Source organism: Mycteria americana, chromosome 1, assembly GCF_035582795.1.
Source record: "Mycteria americana isolate JAX WOST 10 ecotype Jacksonville Zoo and Gardens chromosome 1, USCA_MyAme_1.0, whole genome shotgun sequence".
Taxonomy (NCBI): domain Eukaryota; kingdom Metazoa; phylum Chordata; class Aves; order Ciconiiformes; family Ciconiidae; genus Mycteria; species Mycteria americana.
Window position 1 is genome coordinate 90,480,550 of NC_134365.1, and position 20,892 is coordinate 90,501,441.

General features: G+C 37.6%; 1 protein-coding gene across 1 annotated transcript in view; it reads left to right on the forward strand.

The window, feature by feature from the left end:
• The window catches only part of SPAG17 (sperm associated antigen 17), a 115,125-nt gene that overhangs the window by 48,673 nt on the left and 45,560 nt on the right, over positions 1–20,892 (forward strand). The window contains exons 14-23 of the mRNA XM_075493024.1: positions 1,571–1,801; positions 3,846–3,934; positions 4,566–4,682; positions 6,263–6,417; positions 10,952–11,136; positions 12,791–12,885; positions 14,215–14,451; positions 17,080–17,191; positions 17,758–17,886; positions 19,829–19,942. Coding sequence (XP_075349139.1) covers positions 1,571–1,801; positions 3,846–3,934; positions 4,566–4,682; positions 6,263–6,417; positions 10,952–11,136; positions 12,791–12,885; positions 14,215–14,451; positions 17,080–17,191; positions 17,758–17,886; positions 19,829–19,942 — 1,464 coding nt within the window. The remainder of the gene's footprint in view (positions 1–1,570; positions 1,802–3,845; positions 3,935–4,565; positions 4,683–6,262; positions 6,418–10,951; positions 11,137–12,790; positions 12,886–14,214; positions 14,452–17,079; positions 17,192–17,757; positions 17,887–19,828; positions 19,943–20,892) is intronic.

Sequence of the window (20,892 nt, forward strand, 5' to 3'; positions counted from 1 at the left end):
TTTGGGACAAGGTGTTTTTCAGCTGCCTAAAACCTTCGCAGAATTTCCCATTTTCACATTCTTGCTTATACCTTAGCCTACTATACAAGTTAGGGCTAACTTTAGATCTCAGTTTCATGGTTAATGGGCAAGGCTATTAAAAGTATTAAATATTGCGTGACTAAGAGCTGGAAGTATGTTAGAACTCTATTTATTTATTTATTTATATTCACAAACATAAAATCACTTACTAAATCTGAGAAAAAAAAATAGTTGTACAAATTGCTATTTTGATCCTAGGATGTAGAAGGCATTTTGGGAGACACTGGCATAAGCTGTATGTTTATTTACCAATGCCCTTTTGGTGGAGGAGCACATGTCTCTTGGGCAGAAGATTTTTATTGGACAACAAATGGCTTTCAGAATGTATTCTGTGTAAGCTGTTGGTGTTAATAATGAAACGGCTTCTATACTAGTCCCTTTATCAAACCAAGAATACATTCACTTCTTCAACCATAATCATTTCTGCAGTTACCTTTTCGTGGAGTGTGCATACCACCATGATGTACACTGTGAAACAATGCCAAAGACTGCATAAATACCCTTAGGTAGTTTCGAAAGTTTATGCTAGACTACTAAGAAATACAAACATCCAAATCCCTTTGGTTACATTTATGCCATCATATGAGGCACAAGATTTGAAGGTACTTTCCCAGCTATTCAGTCCTGAAATCCCTTGTGTTGGATTAATTTACACTCGCTGCATTGTTTCTAGTTGTTGGTATGTTGATTTTGGACATTAAGCTATTAAGGTATTCTGTATTGCTGTAGCAGTCCAGCTGATGAGTATCAAATTTGATGGTCTTCACTGGACCATACTATACCGCCAAACTCTCCCAACTGTTAACTTAGCTAGCAATGTCTTCACTTTTATCAAGAAGGTGATTGATTTGAACAGGAGATGAGAGATCCAACATTTTCAAGATGTGTGACATGCTTGGGTGTTTAACTACCGTACAGAGAAAACATTTCAAACTGAAGATACTCTTTGTATGATTTGGGCACTGAACTACCTGTATTAAAATTCAGTCCTTCTCATGATTATCGTTATATGGACACCAATGCATACAACCATAAATAGGAATTATTGCCTTTGCACCTTGCATACTTCTGTATAAATTATGTGTAAAACTTCGTCTGAAGAGAAAAAAACATTTGATACTTGGTTTGAGAAGCTACAGATAATAAAATTTATGATAATGGAAGCCTTTTCATGAACTAAAAATAAAGTCTACTCAGTATTTTAAAATCAACATCACTTATAAAAAGTTAATGAGCCAAAAGGTATTCAGATGTAGGAAACACTTCATTTAAGATGGATTAATAGTTAGGCATATCATTTTGCAATTTGTAAGCATTCAACTTCGAATGCAGTGTAAAATGTAGCTCACATAATTTGATCCAATACCATTAAGGAAATTGTTGTTGGCTTTTGCACAGTTGCCAAGAACAATACACTTACATAGTCTTCTATTTATCTTCTGCTGAGCCATAAGGACATTTTCAGTTAATGATTGTAATTCTTTTCTAGAACTTCTGAGTTGGGCTGAAGTAGAAAGAGCCTTCAGAGTGTTTACTTTTGAAAGCCTGAGACTGACTGGGCTGAGTGACTCTGGTCTCCTGGAGAGCTCTGGATCTATGGTTGGAGGTGATTCTGAAGTGTCTTATATCCCTTGGGATAATCCAGCCCAGTTTGCAAGACATCTGAGACAACTGTTCCTTATGGAAAAGAAGCTTAGTGGGAAATCTCCAAGAGGCTTTGGTAAAAACCTCTCTGTTTACATTACTCCTGAAGAATTTAAATCCACTATTTATTTTGCCATATCATTTGCTATTTCAGGGCTGTAATTTTTCTTACTTGTACAAATCACTGAAGTTCAAGTATTGTATAGTCTGTACACTGAGTATCTATGTAGGATTACTAGATAAATACAAAAGCTAGCTATTTTGTATGACAACATTAACAGTTTATTTAAGCAACTCTTTAAAATGATATCTGTAGAAAAGTATGTACTAGAAAACTGTTTTATTGCTTATGACATCAAATATATTTTAGAGACATAAAATACTGAAGACATGCTTAAATACCTTTCTGAATACAGGCTCTTTTGAGTTATGATGGCAGCCGAGTCTTTACAAACTCAGTAGCAACCACAGAGTGAAATCAAAAGTGATGTATAAAGTTAATTAGATGATTACTAGTGAATGAGTATTAGGAAGTGGAAAGGGTATATAACTCCCACATGAGGACTCTAGAAGGTGATATTAAAAGTTGAAAATTAAAAAAAGGTGTGCTATATATTGTAATTATACATCCATACATACTTTTTCCTGCAATTTTTTTTTCTTACTTCATTTGCAGTCTGTGCAATTAGTATAACTTTAACAAGTTACTATGTGACATTTGAGCCATTACAACTATCTCATTCATATCAGAATGGGAACATTTTAGATAAAAGGATCAGAGATGGAGATCTCTTGTAGACAATGCAGAGTGAATTTCCTGCACGTTCTACATCATCTCCTTCTGCAGATTCTAACATACTGAAAAGTTGTTGGCCTGGAGCAGTGTTGGCCAAGAAGCAACTTTAAAAACAAGAGATTCTTCTTCTGGGATGTGAGAAAAATAGAAATTAGGTCAGTTTAAGGTGCTATACCTTTAGATTCATGATGTTGCCTGTGCTTTCCTGTTATAGATGGCTAGGCAACCAGCTCAGATGAGATCCTTTTTGGAGCAGATGAAGTGAATCCTGCTTATCTGCCTCTCTTCCAACTTTTGGGAACCTTTTTTGGGTGTTAGTTCATTTTACTTTTGTGCTAGTCACAATACTAAATATTGCAGTTACAAACATAGCCTCCAACATTTCATCACTTCTGCAACACTAAAACAAATACCAGGAAGAGAAAACTTTTGCTTTCAGATTTCTTAAATCTTCTAAAGGCAATCAGTAAACAGGTCTAACTTCCTAGAGAAGCAGAGCCAGATATATGTCTGGAAGCTGAGCTGGTTATGAGCCACTTACAAACAAATACTCTCCAGAATGTTTTCTTCCAGGAAGATTATTTTTCTTGCATGTGTGAATTTTGATCAAATATTAGTGACCTGTGCCCTAACTCTGGGCATAAATAATTCTATTAAAAGGAAATTATTTCAAAGAATTAGGAGAGCATAGAAGTTAGTCTCCATGTGATCCTATTCATATCAGGTGCCCATTGTCACAATGATAGTTTATCAGGAATGACTGGTCGTATCCTTGGCAGAAGTAATATGTTGTCAGTAGCTTGTAGAACTCTATACATCCAATTAATTTCAAGTTTAAAATTTTGCATTTTTCAAAAATATGTGAAAATATCAAAATAATTGATTTTTGCCACCTTTTTTATGTCATCTGTGCAAAGGAATGCTTGTTACTGATTCTCTGTATAGTAAGCAGAAAAATGGTTCTTCATGTATGAGTCTTGAGGACACTTCGTAGAGTATTTTTAATTTTTTTTGAACATGCAAGGCCAGCATAGGACAAACAAGAGGATGATTTAAGTGGGTCTTAGAGAGAGTCTTTTTTTTTTTTTTTTTCTTTTTTTTTAATGAGCTGTCTGGCATTCGTTGTCCCTGGATTTTAAAGTGCTCTTTTAGGAAAGAAGTGTGGCAGAGCTGATTATGTATTTATTGGACTAGTGTCATAAAAGGAAGCTTCAACTTGATGGCAATCTCATCAGGGAGGCTAAGGAAATTGCATCACTCCAACCTTAGTGTTTAGGGCTGAAATTTCTAGAACGCTTCTTAAAATTCTGCTTTCAATTTCCAGGACACAGAGAAACAAATGGCAAAGATGGAAGAGATGGTCTGGCTGATCCTGTTTTGAACAAAGAATTGGATCTTTTCACTTCTGATATGGCAAGTGTGAGGAATCAGAAGATACTGTTCAGTGCCAGGACATGTTACTGGGGACTCCTTTACAATGCTGACTGCAAATGTTAATTTTGTGATGTTTGGGAAATAGTGCCATAAGCACTATGAAATAACTTTCTTCGAGTTTTAAGGTGATGGGTCTTGGTGAAGCTACTAATGACAATTCTATCCTGGTTTCACTGAATACCAGGGGTCAAATACTAGCATGAGAAATTGAGAGAAATTGCCAAACTGTGTAACGCTAATAGACTGTGTAGTTTGGCATCCTCAGAAACACCTGCCTGCCATACAGCCTTGGATAAATATAGCAATTTTAAAATTACTTCATAGGACATGTTTAAATATTTATAATTGCTTACAGAACTCAAAAACATATAACCTAATAATAAAAATATTTAGATTATGTTTGCCGTAAAAAAGCCAAGACCAAAAACTTTTGGGAGTAATTGTGTTTTTTATTAAATAGTGCCATACGGGTCTACACATGTGCAGCATTATGCAATTAACTGTGATGCAACATGGGATGCTGTCTATTAAGTCAACAAGATTACAGTTAATTTAATACAACTGACACTGAAATGTTGATATTCATTATTTTGTTTTGGTGTATTTTGAGGTGAGACCGAAAAATGATGGCCTAGGACCAAACTTGGAAGAAATAAAAAAGACACAGAGGCGTTGTTTGACAGACTGGAGTTTCGCTGAGCATTTTCAACCCCATGTTCTTCTTCAGGTATCTGAACTGACAATCTTATACATACAGTCAGCCCTCAAAATGCTGTACAAAGAATTAGTAGCAGAGTATAGGGTATTTCCTTGCTAGATAATTGATTCAGTTTTATCCCTTTCACATTTTTGCCAAAACCCATTGTTCTTTAGCTGCTTTTCAGTTTCTTGTGTGAAATTTAGTTTGTAATGGGTTTTTATTTCCTGGTTTGGCCAAACTGCAGCTATCCTTGTTGGTAGTGAGTCTTTTAGCTAAATGTGTGATGGAGACAAAATGATCTTGCCCTTAGGGGGTGAGCCTCCCTGGCAGTTATGGAATTCATTAGTGCAGTGTATGTGAAAGCATACTTTTCAAATACCTATGCAGTATATGTTTTATGGGCAAGTAGAAAATTTTATTGTAATGGTACTTCACCCTTTCAGAGCTACAAGCTTCATTTCTATAAATCTTGCAAGCTAAAGACTAAAACTCATCTTGCAGAAAGACAGAACAACAAATGTGAAAGATAAGTTCCAGTGTAGATGGCTTAAGTTGGTAAGGCATTCTCTTGGGAGGAGTGGATTATTAGTTCCTGTGCTGCATTGAGCTTCCTATGCTGCAATTCTTATTTGATCCTGACACATGCTATACATGGGTGAAGGAAATGCTGCTTGGACTTTTTCAGCACCACTTTAGCATCACAACTTTAAAGTCTGGTCATTCATTTTGGTACATAGGGAATTCCTTCTTATGCAACATAAATAGCTAATACTAACTGAACTGGCAATAATTAGTGAATCTAGTCAAAAGATACTGGTGGAAAATAACTGCAACAGAAAATAACGTTTTATTGCAACAGAAAGTAGCATTTTGTAAGAATATTTCCATATTTCCTTATACTACATGTCACATCTGAACATAATTTTTACACCAGCTGATATTAAGGTTTTCATGTTTAAAGAGAATATTTGTTGATATGGGATTATTTCAGTTTTACCTCAGTTGCACACTTCTGTAAAAATAATAGTTTCAAAGAAGGCTTTCTTCTATCTATAACTATAAGATAAGTTTCAGCCTGCAGACAATGTAAACACTGAAAATGACGGGGCAGTAGAGAACAGAGTGGAATAATGGAGAATACAGTAGATCTCAGAGATGTGCAGGTCTCATAGTATAGCAAATTGAACACCAAGTAGACTTAACTGAGCTAAAAAAAAGTAAATTTGTTTTCTTTTTACCTGATATATGATAGTTCTGCTTTTATTTACTATTTATTTAAATACTTTATTATTTAAATTTGTTTAAGTATTTATTTAATATTTAATGTATTTGTATGATAATTTAATATTTAATGTATTTAGCTGAACTTTTTCATTCATGGTCAATCTCAGGTGGAGCATCGTGACTGCCTCTTCTCAATATGAATAGCGGTGGAGTTTCAATTTCCACCTGCCTGAACACTTCAGATTGTTGTAATCCAAATGCTTTGCGTACATCTTGTAGGAGAGTGAAGTTCTGAAGCACCTGTTTCTAAAAGCTGTGTTCTGTAGCATCTGTACATATGGTACTGTCTGCAGGGAGGATGTATGTTTCTCTTTCCTTTTCAGGTTCTTCATACTGCATCCCAAGAATATAGGTGTATTGATTCCTTTTATCATACCCAAGATAACTCTTTGCTGATGGTTCTTCACAATCCTATGAATGAGTATCGTTTGTGCCAAGAGACTTGGGATATTGCATTGCACTCTAATGTTGGATTCAGGTAATTGATTTTATCTTTCATGTCTCATTCACAGTCATCTTCAATTAAAGCCTGCACGGCTGTGCTTGGGACAAAGCTTTGAAATTAAAAGATACCATGATGTAACACATTCATGAGAAAGCAAGTCACGCAGGTGGAAAACAGTGCTGTATCAGAAGAATTCTATTGAGACAACACTTTTCTGAGTGAGGAAAACCATGCAGTAACTGTATGTTCCTTATCACAAACTGTAAAAATATATATAACGCACACATACACACAAAGTCATATTAGGGATATCCACATCAAGAAAATTATGTTGAGGACACTTCAGGTGAGGGAGGTTAAAAAAAATTCTGTTTAAGAATATAATTATCAGTTTTTTCCACTATGTATACATAAATTGGGCAAGTGTCACTGGGAACATTTTTCGAGAAAAAGCCCTTTATTAATATTAGAATAGTTTTTTCACAGAATACCATGATGTTCTTAATTCCTTGTCACTATCTGCTTACCAGTTAAGAGGTATGCAAGTGGTTGATGCGTCCACTATTAGAAATTTTGTCAGTGGACTTATTCATTTTGGAATACATTTTTGCACTGAAACAGTGATATAAATGATGTGGATCCAACTGCTATTCCAAATAATTGACCAAGAATAGAATATGTGTCCATGTACTGATATGTAAAGAAGCTACAATGACATGGAGAGACAGCTGAGCTATCTTTAACCATGTGACTCTGGTGCTCTATGGACTAATTAGATTTGATTTATCAAATAGAATTTCAAGCAAATGATCCAATGGGCACACACACCCCCCCCCCCAACTTGCCTGCAGGCATCCCGTTCTAAGTGCAGTGCCTCATTTGTCAGAATATGGGAATCTTTTAACATCAACTTTTGTTGGTACCTATGTATTTGAACAGGTTTGAATGCTAAATAGGCAAAGTGTGCCTTCCTGAAGACATATTTTGTATCTTAGACTCACACAGAGTTCCTTGACTGAGAGCAATCTCAGCTTCTCCAGGCACATGGACTTAAATTATTTTTTGTGAAAAGAGGCTGTTGTAATTAGCAGTGACTGGGACCAAGGCCAGAAGAGATTTACCAGCAGTAACACAAAGTTCCTTGGAGAAAATGCTGGCTGTTTTGTGGTTGTTGGGCAATTCCACTAAATGTCTGGTCAATCAATTTTTTTGTATGTATATAACAGCTAAAATCTTCCCCAAAAGATAGTGAAAAGATGGTGTGTTCAAGTAAACCTGGGTGTTGCATTCAGATAGACCCAGGCAGAGGGTCAGTGGTCTCAAAGTCTATTACACAAAAGTCTATTGGAACCCAGAGCTGTTTACTTTGCCAGCTATTCTTACTGTTTTTTGGGGCACTGGACATTAAGGGCCTGATTCAAGTTGCTTAAACATAAACACCTGGTGTATCTGAGATGTCCACACAGGGCTGACACATACGACATGAGACCCGTACTCTTTTGGAACAGACGCTGGAGACCAGATCACATACCCTAGTACATCTAACATGTCACTTGGTATTTACATACACTGAGTAACGCCTCATCCCAATGGCATAGTGGTGTTGTGTTGTCTGTAGGAGCAGATAGTGAGGAACCAAGACCTCCTCAGGAAGCATTTATCCTTGAAACAACAACTCTTCATCGATGGGGTCCTAGAACAATTTGGCTGGTCACCTTGAAAGGGCATTGAAATAGTCAGTTCAAGGCCAGTTGAAAAATGGGAAGAGCTCTTGATACCTGCAAAACCGAAGTTGCTAATTTTGCATCCAAAGAAGGAACGAAGCATGTTCCCTGGTATTCAGTTGAGGATGAAATAGCTATATGCTTCCTCCTTCTTACTCTTCCACATACACTGGAAACAAGGCTTAGACATTACAGATAGCTTCTGCTTGGGGCATGACGTCTTTGTTCAGTGACATTTCATTGGGTTTTGTTTCGAAGCAGCAAGGAGTTCCTAAAGCAACTGGCATGAAAGCTAACAAGAAGGTTTGGCTTTGTTCTTGTTTCATAGAAATATTCAATGTCACTGCTATGTATGCTACTTAGTATCTTCGAAGAGCTACAGACTCTCATTTGGTTCTGTTATGTGGCATCTCTACGTGCCTTTTCTCTGCAAAATAATCAGCACAATTTCTGACCTTATTCAACCTGTTTGCTAAAGATCATTTCAGATTTCCAGACAAAGTATCATAAATATTTGCTAGTGCATATTTCCAGGCAACATAACACTTCTGTGGAAGACAGTCTGTAAATACCTGGAGTGCTTCAAGCTGTTGGCTGCATTAGCTTCCAGATCCTGCTGAGTTGCCAGAAACAGGCACAAACCTGACTTATTAATTAAGCAGTAGTATTACTGGTTTTTACCTTTGTATGAAATAACTGGCTCCTGATTAGTTGAGTAACAATTTATTGATTTTTTTTTTCCTTTTATTAAAATTACTATCATTCTGATTTTTGGGATATATTTAAGAGTCACAGTTTCACCACACAGGAGTGTTACAAATACACAACAAATGCTGTGCTTGACTATCTCTCTGTTAGGAGTTCTCTACCTGTGTTTATTTGTTACTACTTTATTGTGACATCTTATAGACCACAGACCTACATTGTAGGGTTGTTCCATAGTTGCTGTCTGGAATATACTTCCGTTACCTGCTAATCAGCTGGTTACAATGGGTCCTGTTACAGCACATTCTCATGCAAGGGGGAAATTAAATTTCTTATGTTGCAGCAGCTTTTGCTCCTGGAGATCCCCGTTAACCCTTCCTTCTTCTCTATGGATATCAGGTCCTGTAGTTCATGTAGAACATCTAAAAATTCAGGAATTGTGCTGTTTAAAAGGTAGGCAGCAGGAGGCTGCCCATGAAATCCGATGGATGCTACTGACTAAGGGGATCCAAAGGCAGGTACACATGTAGCTGCAGTGATATGTGTGTATAAAACATTTCAACTCTGGTTAGGGTAAGTGGCCACTCTAACAGGGAGCCAAATGAATTCAGACATTATCAAAACTATTCTTCTGCTCAAACTTAATGACATTTGTTTACTGTTTCATAGTAAACACATTACACAAGTTACTGGAAAAGAATAATCCTTTCTGAGAAATGATTCTGAGTCAGACATTAGCAGTAGTGACATCAGAATACATATTAATAGAATGTGTATTTTTGACTTTGAATGACTGTTTCATTGCCCTAAAATATTTTCCATGTGAATAATCTCTTTTTTATTTATAACGTATATTCATCTTCAAGTTATTCCAGTACTGGCAACTCTAGGTTCCAGCCTAGTTTTGCCTTTTGTTTTCAACACCTTTGTTTTTATAGCTTGTACACTTTTCTTCAGATACAACCAGAGTCACCTCATCCTTACTGAGTGTACGATCAACAGTTTCTCCATGCAAGTTTCCCAAAGCAGGCTCCATATACTTTGCAGGAGCTGGGAGAGACTTGCGTATCTTTAAGCTGTACATGAAATGTATACATTTCCAGTCTGTGTAGACAGCCTACGTGTTAATTCTCTTGAGCATACAATGTAATGCTACAAGAAGAACTTTAAAACTGTCATGAGGTTAAGAATTGGTTGTGCCGCCTACATGTTCACAACCAAAAACTGTAATGCATAGAGAGCTTTTGAATACAATTGAATCATCTTGAACTTATAAATGCAAAACATCATGAAGACACAACAACTGAATCTCATGCATTCTTTAAAAGCCCCATTTAGTTTTGCATATGTGAAGAATTTTACTTTTAAAGAGTTAGGGTAACACTCCAAACAAGGGATTGAGTGGCAACTGCATATAAGACTTCCAGGCTTCATCCTACCTTGGAAGCAGTCGTTTACAATGAACTATTTTAGCAGTCATTTCAGACACCTTTGGAAGATGTGACAATGCAACTACCGATACCAGCTGCAAACTCTGGATCAGTTTGTCATTCAGTGTTCACTTCAACTGTTAATTGTTAATATTCTTAATTTACGCCAGGCTACAGTGCACTGATTCTCTAATCTGGATTTGGATGGCAATTTCCAAGCACCTCGCTTGTCACACCGATAAAGAAGGGCTAGAAATTAATTAGAATAATACCTCCTCAGTTGCCGAACAAACAAATGAAGTGTATTCTAAAAGACAATATAAATCAAGAGAAACTAAGAAAATAAGTTATCCTGGTGGTAAAACAGTGAGGAGAATTAGTCTCAACCTTTCTTAAACTGAATGTCTCTATGTTTTCTGACTTTCTGGATTTTCTTTGAGGGCAGGCATTCTTTGCAAGACAAGTTTCTAATATCTCTGCAGAAAGGAGAACCAAAATCCCAAACGTAAGATATATTAAGCAAATACCAGCCAGGCAAAAGTACCAGCTCCTATAAAAACTGAACGAAACCCTGTCAAATGCAAGCCTTCTCTCAAAGGTTATAGAATAATATTTGTATAAGAAACTGAGAAGCCAAGTGATCTTGTTTGACCTGAAATCATATTAAGTGAAAACTGTATTCTAGTAGAGGAATGTTGTGCTTTTCAGGAACTATCTTGAGCTGGTGGCCAACTCAATTGAAGACTGGGTGAAAGAGGAAGAAGTCAAATACCAAGAAGAGAAGATGGCTAAGGAAATAGAGTCTCTTAAACTGGAAAAAGCCATGGCAGAAGGACCTTTTGAATTGTCTGCATGTGCTGTCAAAAAACCTGGCTTCCCTAAGAAAGCCAAAAGTGGGTATCTTTTTGTTTTATCCTAGAAAATTCATTCTTCATGTTGAGTGCTGAGACCCAAAGTTATTCAGAGCAGAATTGCATATATTTTTTCTTAGAGTAACCTTGTTTTGTCATCTGTATAGACTTAAATATGTTTTGAAATTAATTAAATACACATATTTAAATATTCTGCATCATCCTCTGTTCTGAAACTGAGACCTTTAATGTCAATTTACATTTACAATAGCTGTGTTTGTTTAGTAGAATTACTTTAAGGATTACATACAAATATGAATCGCTGTTTAGATGACTGAACTTATGAAGAGATGAGCAGTAGTTAAAGTTGGCAACACAGTTCAGGAAAATTCCTTTTTAAAAGGGCAGGATAAAAGCTGGAAGTCAGAAGCTGTGGGCTAGAAGCTAAAACTGGAAACTGGAATTGACTAGACAGCAGAGCAAACTTTAATTACAAGCAACATTTTGGATAGTGAAAATTGTAAGCAGTTCATACAGTAACTGTTGAGAAGGCAGCAAAATCTGAAAACTCCTTTTGACAAAAGAGAACTTTTGTCCAAATTGTCTATTTGTGTATTTAAATGGTATTAACAATGATTTGTTGATATTTAGCCTTTGTTTTGTTCACCTTCTTTGAGAATGCACTTTGAAACCTCCTAGTACTAGTAATTAGCATTTACAAAAATAAGAATGTTATCCCTCAACCCAGTTAACACGTCTGATTATAGTTTGGAAACCAAAAGGACAGTTATGACTTCTAAATCATAATTTGTACCTATCTAGCTTTCACAGGAGCTAGACTGAGTCTTGCCCATCTGGTGCCTCATGACAGATATGATTCAGAGAGTTCACTTGCTGGAAGAAGATAATCACCTCTAGCTGAGATGTCCAGATGGGCAACAGTGTATTTAGGTGATTTCAATTTCACTGGAAGTGCTGTAACGCACACTGCAATTTTTACTTTTTCCTACAAAGTAATCTAAGTAGAAGTTTCTGATAGTGTACTTTAATTTATCTTTTCTAGCAAGTAAATATTGGGTATCCAAGCATGAAATAAAACCACACACCTAGAGAGATACACCCTTTTCATAAGTCATAGGTCGCTATTAGTAAACAGGGGATATGGTGTTTCTTTAGTGAAGGTTTGAGGTTCAGACGGCATTTATTCACTTTTTTGACTTGAAAGGTTGTAATATCTATGATTCTGGTATTGAGCTTGTTCTGGTGTTTGAGCTGGTTGAAGCACTGGATCTGAATTCTGGAACAGTGGTAGTTGCAAAAATAATAAATACTGCTTGTTGTTTATTCAGCATTGCTCATCTGCATTAAAAAAAACTTGTTGCAGGAGCAAAGCCTTCAATAGCAAGAAGCAGAGAGTGAGTCTTTAAATATGTTGATATATTGTTTAGCATATTTGGTCCCCACTTATGACTATCAAGTAATCCTAGTTGTCAGATAAGTTTCTTCTAACCTGAACAGTGTTTCTATTTTATCTCTAAAAATATTTTACATTTTCTTTATTCTACTTTTATACTTTTACTATTTACAAATTTTTTTTATTTACTTGCATTTCTTTTATTTTTATTTTTCCATTTTTTAAAAGTATTCAATTTTTGTATATTTATAAGCTCATTTATTCCCCTTTCATTTCTCAAAGGCAGCATGTCAGGACCTGAGAGCATAACGGAGACTATTCCAGAATCTCAATCCAACAATGAAAAAAGTCCTTTTATCAGAGAAGGCTCTCTAAAGGTGAGGCAAAAATATTTACGTTTCTGAAATGGACTAAATAACACTGCTTTCCCAGGAAGGTAAGCCTTCATTCTTACGTAGACTTGTCTCAGTCCTCTTAGTTTTTCTGCTCTTGGCTATTTTTTGTATACTTTCTTTCTTCTTTTCTTTAACTTATTCCTTATTGATTCAGTTATGTTATGTTACTTTCTTAAGGGAAGACTGTTTGGAGTTAACTAGATGTTCCAAAAGCAATTCATAATTACAGAACTAGGAAATGAGAGTTATGGATAATATCCTACTTCTTGTTGAAATTTTCTGGTTATAAAGCTATGAAAACATGAGATCCAGATTCATGGAAGTACTTATGTACCCAACTCCTACTTTCACTGTCTACATCTCTTTGAAATTAAGGAATGTAAATATGGTACCTCAGAGTTCCCTTATGACAGAGAATCCCATTTTATAGGCGTAGACCATGGTCATGCACCACAGACAAATTGACTTGCCTAGGTTCACACAGTAAGTTTCTGGCTGAGGTAGGAGTTAAGCACAGGTTTTTTAAGTCTTAGCATTGGCGCTATCCATTACTCTGCACAAATCTAGCTTAATTGATGTTGTACTCCCCTGCTTTTTTGACTCCTCACAGCCATAGTACGTCTCATCTTTCTTATAGTGTGTAATGCTCTGCACTTAAAGTACTGATATTGGAATGTAGATATGGAATGGTGTTAACCAATTCCTGGGTACTCAACTTGAGCTGGCACGGCTCAAGTTAGGCTAATGCCTAACTTGTAACTGTGAGTGCTTACCATTTCTTCCACAGAAATGCTTGTGCTTTGGTATGCTTAGAATATAAAATGCTACAAAGCCCTAAATACTCTGGAAAATCTCAGATGTCTCTTGTTGTCTTTCTGATACAAGATGATAATTCTGGCATTGATACCTCATTCCTCTTTCTGTAAAAGAATAAAATCATTTCATGTCACAGTTGCATTTTGGGAATAAACTAATACCAGTGATGCATTCTAATTTGGTGATAAACATTGTGGAAAAGTGCACAAAAAATAATTCTTTTATGACTGAACGTGTAAGATACAAATAATCATCTGATATGTCTCCTGTGGTCAAGAATGACTGATCCTGTGGATTGAATGAGTCAGTAATTTTGTGCAGAATATAGTCTGTAATATTGTAAAACTGTAGACACATTTGGAAAACATGTGAGAGTGACTTAGAATATTGGTTCCTTTGAGTTTGTTTACTTGTACTCTTTTCAGCATGCACATATGAAAGATCATGTAATACAAAGAGAACCACAGTCATTTGAATTCCTAACATTTAATGTAGGCTTGGAAGGAGGAGCAGGACCGATTACTAGAGGAAGAACAACTTAAGGAAACAAAAAAAGGGAAAAAAGAAAATTTGGGAGGTAAAAAGAAAGGACAGGAGATAATTATACATGAAGAAAGCAAAGGTTCCAACAAGAAATCTTCCAAAGAGAAGCTTATAGATGAGCCAGCAAAAGCCCCTGAACTTGAGGAGGATCCCAGTGTCACAGAACCACATTCTGAGAAAGTTTATAAGGTAAGGAGTCGTATTATTGCACCACATTAGGAAAGTGCTAACTATTTATAGAGTCAAGATTACAGCAAAGCTATTGTCCATTGTGAAATTGGAGTTCAGCGCAAATTAAGCCTAACTAGATCTTGTTTAACTCCATCATTTTAGCAGCAGATCCTTTCCTAAAAGTTTTGGAAAGCAATTTCTGATGTTTAAGATTATCCTACACAAGACTATTTAATTAACTTGGATCATTTTTAGTGTGTATGACGTGACTGGTGTCATCACCACAATTTTGGTTTTTTTGATAATGGGATGGCCTACACAGCACCAGGTTTGCTGGCATCTGATGGGATTCATCTTTCTCAAAGGGGAAAGAGAATCTTTGCTCAGGAGCTTGCAGGGCTCATCGACAGAGCTTTAAACTAGACTCTAAGAGGGAGGGGCATAATATCAGGCTTGCCTGAGAGAAGCTGAGGGATGACATGCCAAGGTTAGAGGGAGCAGGTGCTTGCGAAGGCACCTTGCCTGTGTCTCTGAGGTATGCTGGGTACACTGGTGCACAGTTGAAGTTGTACAGAGTTGAGCTAGGGGATACTGAGGCAATAGGAGCCAAGAGGGAAACACCAGTGAAACACCTCGAAGCACATAAGGGGTGTTCCTCTCTGAAGGAGGCACGGACGACAGCCCAGCTGAAATGCCTCTACACCAATGCACGCAGCATGGGCAATAAACAGGGGGAGCTGGAAGCCATTACACACCAGGAAAACTATGATATAGTTGCCGTCACGGAAACATGGTGGGATGACTTGCACAACTGGAGCATGGCAATGGATGGCTATAAACTCTTCAGGAGGGACAGGCAAGGCAGGAGAGGTGGTGGGGTAGCCCTGTATGTTAGGGAGTGTTTGGATAGTTTAGAGCTTAATGATGGTGACGATAGGGTTGAGTGTCTGTGGGTAAGAATCGGGGGGAAGGCCAACAAGGCAGTTGTGCAGGAGTGTTGATCTGCTTGAGGGGAGGAAGGCTCTACAGAGGAATCTGGACAGACTGGATCAATGGGCTGAGGCCAATTGCATGAGGTTCAACAAGGCTAAGTGCAAGGTCTTGCACTTGGGCCACAACAACCCCATGCAATGCTACAGGCTGGGGGAAGAGTGGCTGGAAAGCTGCCCAGCAGAGAAGGACCTGGGGGTGTTTGTTGACAGCCGCCTGAATATGAGCCGGCAGTGTGCCCAGGTGGCCAAGAAGGCCAATGGCATCCTGGCTTGTATCAGGAATAGAGTGGCCAGCAGGGCTAGGGAAGTGATCGTGCCCCTGTACTCGGCAGTAGTGAGGCCACACCTCAAATACTGTGTTCAGTTTTGGGCCCCTTACTACAAGAGAGACATTGAGGTGCTGGAGTATGTCCAAAGAAGGGCAATGAAGCTGGTGAAAGGTCTAGAGCACAAGTCCTATGAGGAGCGGCTGAGGAAACTGGAGTTGTTTAGCCTGGAGAAAAGGAGGCTCAGGGGAGATCTTCCCACTCTTTACAACTACCTGAAAGGAGATTGTAGCAAGGTGGGTGTCGGTCTCTTCTCCCAAGTGACAAGCCATAGGACAAGAGGAAATGGCCTCAAGTTGCACCAGGGGAGGTTTAGATTGGATAGTAGGAAAAATTTCTTCACTGAAAGGGTTATCAAGCATTGGAACAGGCTGCCCAGGGAAGTGGTTGAGTCACCATCCCTGGAGTGAAGTGTAGGTGTGGTGCTTAGGGACATGGTTTAGTGGTGGACTTGGCGGCGCTAGGTTAGCGGTTGGACTTGATGATCTTAAAGGTCTTTTCCAACCTAAACGATTCTACGATTCTGAGATTTGGCTGTCCGCATTGGAAATCAAGTAAAAGGGGTTCACTGTTTCTTCCATTTCCTGTTTCAAAATTCATTATGTTGAAGTGCCCTAATACAAGCTATTCTGCCTGTTATATTAACAGAGAGATACTTCTTACAGAGGGAACTCCTCACTAGTTGTGTCCAAACAGTTTTTAGGCAGTTTGCACTGCTTTATGTTTGCAGAGTCTAAGCCTTGCATTCAAAACTTGCGTAGGTCAATATATTTTAGTCTAAACTTGCTTGAGTACAGACTTCAGACTCAGAGATAGGTACCATTTCAGTCTGAACTTATTTGAGTACAGTCACCTAATTTTTGCCGATTTGTGGCTCTTTGGAAGGCACAGAAATCTAAGAATCAGATTTACAGTGCCTGAATTCCAAAATCTAGAGGGTGGAAAGCTGAATCCTTATCTGCCCTTTATCTGATGCCATGTCATTGTACTTAGTCTCTTTGTACTTGGCCAGAATTTTTCTTTCCTTCCCATTATATGTTAAGCTGCCAGTCTACTTGCTACTCTTCAGTTTCCATGATGGCTCCATACCACTGAAGGACCAGATTCTGCTCTCATGTGTAACAAGTTACTTCAATTAGTAACTGATAAATTATTTGGATATGACAATAACATGCTATGTATTTGCTAAAATCGTTATTACATTAGTTAAATATCTAAGCAAAAAATGTTGACCAAAACAGTGGGATCCTGATGATCTGTCCTTCATTTGCCTCTTTAATGGCTTCTGCCTTTCTCATTTACACATAATCTAAAACTTGTTTTTCTAGTTTCTTGGCTACAATACAGGGGAGGATCTCATTCAAGTATCAGGAACCAGTAAATATCTTTTCCCATCTGATGGAGGACAGATTCAAGTAGAGAAGATAGAGTTTGTAAAAGGTGATTCTTTAATTTTTTATGTGCTGCTTTGACTCAGTTACTAACTGATGGCATAGTTTCTTGATCCATAAATGCCTTTTCACCTCTCAGTAGTAGAAATTCAGTTAAAGACATTGTGAGAGTACCATGTCATTCCATATTAGCCTCTATCACTACTAATGTTTACGTTTTCCTGTAGCGTGTTAACAATTGATAAACAAATAAAGTACCAGAAAATTAGAAATGGAGAAAAATCAGTTCATATTTATCTGTTCAATGGCAACCAATGTATGGTATTCCAAGAATGCATGTTCCAATAATTTGTCCAGTCAAATGCAATATATCTAAGCAACGGGGTTATTCCACAGCCTCTGAGATCATTAGATGTCAGGAAGTTTTTGAATACTTAGTCTAAACTCAGCTAACCTTAATTTTGTCATCTTGGTCTACTACTAAGCAATTCAGTCCACTTCTGAGCAGGGTTTTTTTTTGTGTGTGCTTTATAGTTGCAGGTGCAGGGTTTTTTTTGGGCACGTGGCAGTTCTGAAGCTTGGTTGGAGCAATAATAGTATCTCGTTGCTTTGCAGATCTAACTTCGGTAAATGTGAAAGTGATAAAAGACAACCACAATTTCTTCATTCATATCACAGACCCCCAGAAAAACTTAAAAGAAATCCAAGTGCAAGAAAGTAACGAAGAACAGAAAATTAGATCAGGTTAGTGGATTGACATCTCTGATATAAATAGTTTGACATATTTAGTAATTGGATGCAAACCTTATCAACTAACATAAAATAAATTCCTACTGGCAGAGGGTAAATAAGATCAGTGTTCTGTAAATAGAAGTAAAAATCCAGTTGGCTCACTGTGTAGAGAGATCTTACCAAGATGTAGAAGCACAGTACAGGTCAACAGGTGCAAGCCAGTCTCTTTTCCAAAGCAAGGAAATCAATGAAAAGAGTCACCATTCCTTAAGAAAACAATTTTCTTCTTTAGTAGAGGACTACTTCAGATCTTAATGTGTCCTGGGAAAGCCTAAGAAGATGCAAACTGAATCACATGCATTGTGACCAGAATAAATGTCTGCCCTTGAAAGGAAATATTTCCCCCTTGGAACTGGACCTCCTTTTCTGGGTCAGATGACTGTAGCATTAGTGCCTCCTCAAGACCTTTGTTGTGGAAACAGATCTTTCTGCAACTTCTACTGCTGGTTGACATGTTGCTAAGACTGAGAAAGCATTGAATCCAAATCCTTTCTGAACCCAGGTGAGAGTGTTTCCAAGAAGGAAGCCAGTCTGTAATGATTTGTCTATATGTTTGCCAAAAGCACTATGGAATTGCCCTCACTGAACTGAAGAGTATTGGAAAAGTATAACTTTTGGTAGGTGTGTTAGCTCTTTTAATCTTCATCAGTGTTAGAAAGCATCCTGCTCTTGCTCCTCTCCTTGGCTTTAACTGCCACCACTGATGTAATTGTAGTTTGTCTGAATAGAAAATTTGCATCCCTTCCACAGATGAGATGTTTCTTGTCTGCCTTTCTGAAAGTAGTCCTGTATCATTCTGGGGTCTGCCAAATGGTACTTTCAATCACCAGTGCTAGCATCTGAGGCAAGTTGTATTCACTTGGCCCAAGTGAGAGGCTTTCCTCCTGTGTAAACAGGAGTACTGTATAGAAAAGCAGTAAGGAAGTAATCAATCCACTCGGATACTTGGCAGTGGCTGAATGGTACAATGGTGAGCTTTTAATGGAGTCAAAATGGCAAAACAGCATCCTGCAGGTGGTAGTCACCAATGAACATTGCAATGACAGACAGTAAATAGAGCAGATGAGGTCTCAGCATGTGTGCCTTGTTGATGAAAGAACTGGGAGATGGCTAGGTGCTGGGTGTCTGCCTTAACCTTCTTTTGTAGTCTTCTCTGCTGCTCCTCAGTTTTAAGAAGCTGTTCCCCATACTGGAAATCCCAAGGGTTACCAGCAGCACCTTTCTTTAAGGCAGTAGGAGTTGAACTAGAGGCAAGGTAGGATCCACTGTCACTGTCTCGGAGGTGTTACCTTGCATAGTTCATGTGGTTTTCAAGGATCAAGTACTCATCACATGACATCTTGTCCTGCACCCCTAAGTGGGCTCGTCTCCTGATGCACTTTCACAAATGCCAGACATATCTTTGGATCTGATTTCTCAACTTTTTCTCCTTTCTTTTACTTTCTCCTCAAGATACGGTCCCTGTGACAATACCTGAGAGACTGACTTTTATTACTGCATAGGCCACATGTGATAGAAATGAGCAGTTCAGCATTCTTGTCAGCCAAGTAGGGAACAGAAACAAGGATCCTTGACTCCAGAACTAGGTTCTCTTGCTGTTTAAATTCACAGAGACTTTTCACTAGTTGTTGCTATTAAACCTATTTTTACGCACTTAGCTAATTAGAATGCAATTTCTAGATGAAAAATCACAGCTATATTACACAAAACTGACTATTATATACTACCCTATGAGTGGAATGATAAAGTTTTCCCTGTATTGTATTAATCTATTTTACAGGTTAGTCATCCACATTGAGGTGCCACTGTTCACACCAGTCATTGGTTTGCAGGTCAGGTGGTTCTGGTATGTGTTGCTATCTTTAAAATTCATTCTATTTTTTTTTTTTTAAAGGAAAATTGAAAAATCAAAAGAAAGCTGTGAGCAAGTTTGGATCTTTTTCAGCCACCTTGGAAAATGGAATCCAGCTGTCCCTGAGCTATTATGGACCTACAGGGAAGGCAGCAGGTAGAGTAAGCAAATATAAGAGGATATTCGAGAACTTTAGGGGGAATTTTTTTTTTCTTTTTTTTTTCCCCTCTTCATATGCTCCTTAACCTAATAATTTGTTGCATGCAATTCTGCCTTTCTCGGCAGCTGTTACTACATGGTGGGGAATTTTCAGCAAGGCTAGAGATGAGATTACATTGTCAAGAATATTCTATGATTCAAATTTCAAAATGGAGGGAGGTCTCCGTGCTTTTTTACTTACTGTGAAAACAGAGCAGTGCAGGGAGAAACTGGCAAGTATTGTTATTAAGTAGCCAAGCAAAATCAGCCAATTAATTTGAGCCAAAGAAAATGTGATTTGCTGAGGAGTCTTCTTGGTTTTCCAAGAAATAATATTTTTGTAAACTTATATAGGTGATTATGGAACTTTCATTTAACGTTAGGAATTGGACTTTAGGTTACAGTTGTGCAGACATAGTGAGGGATTTCTCTCAGCCTTTCAATAAACACATTCACCAACTGGAAGCAATTGCTTCACAAAACCACAGTGAAAATAGTGTCTGCTTTTACCAAGAGCTTTTTGTTTCCATTACATTTGAAAGGCCACTGAAACCATCATACGTATGAAAGTGAAACCCTCCTCTAATCAGAAAATAATCCCAGCATTTTTCAGCTCTTAAAATACGAAAACATTTAATTGAATGCATCTTTGTTTGGACTGTGGTAAACCATTCAACTATACACTCAGTTTTAATTATTCAAATACATTTTGCAAGTTAATTACTAAAAAAGGACTTTTTAAACTTGGTCCAAGAGAGCATCCACAATGTAGTGGACTGTGAAAACCTGTATTTTGGCATGAGAGAGACACGTCTAATTTAACACCTATATGTCAGCTGTGATGTTCAGGCTTTTTCACATCTACCATAAGCATCCTATTCTACATTAAAATAATCCTTGTCATGTTG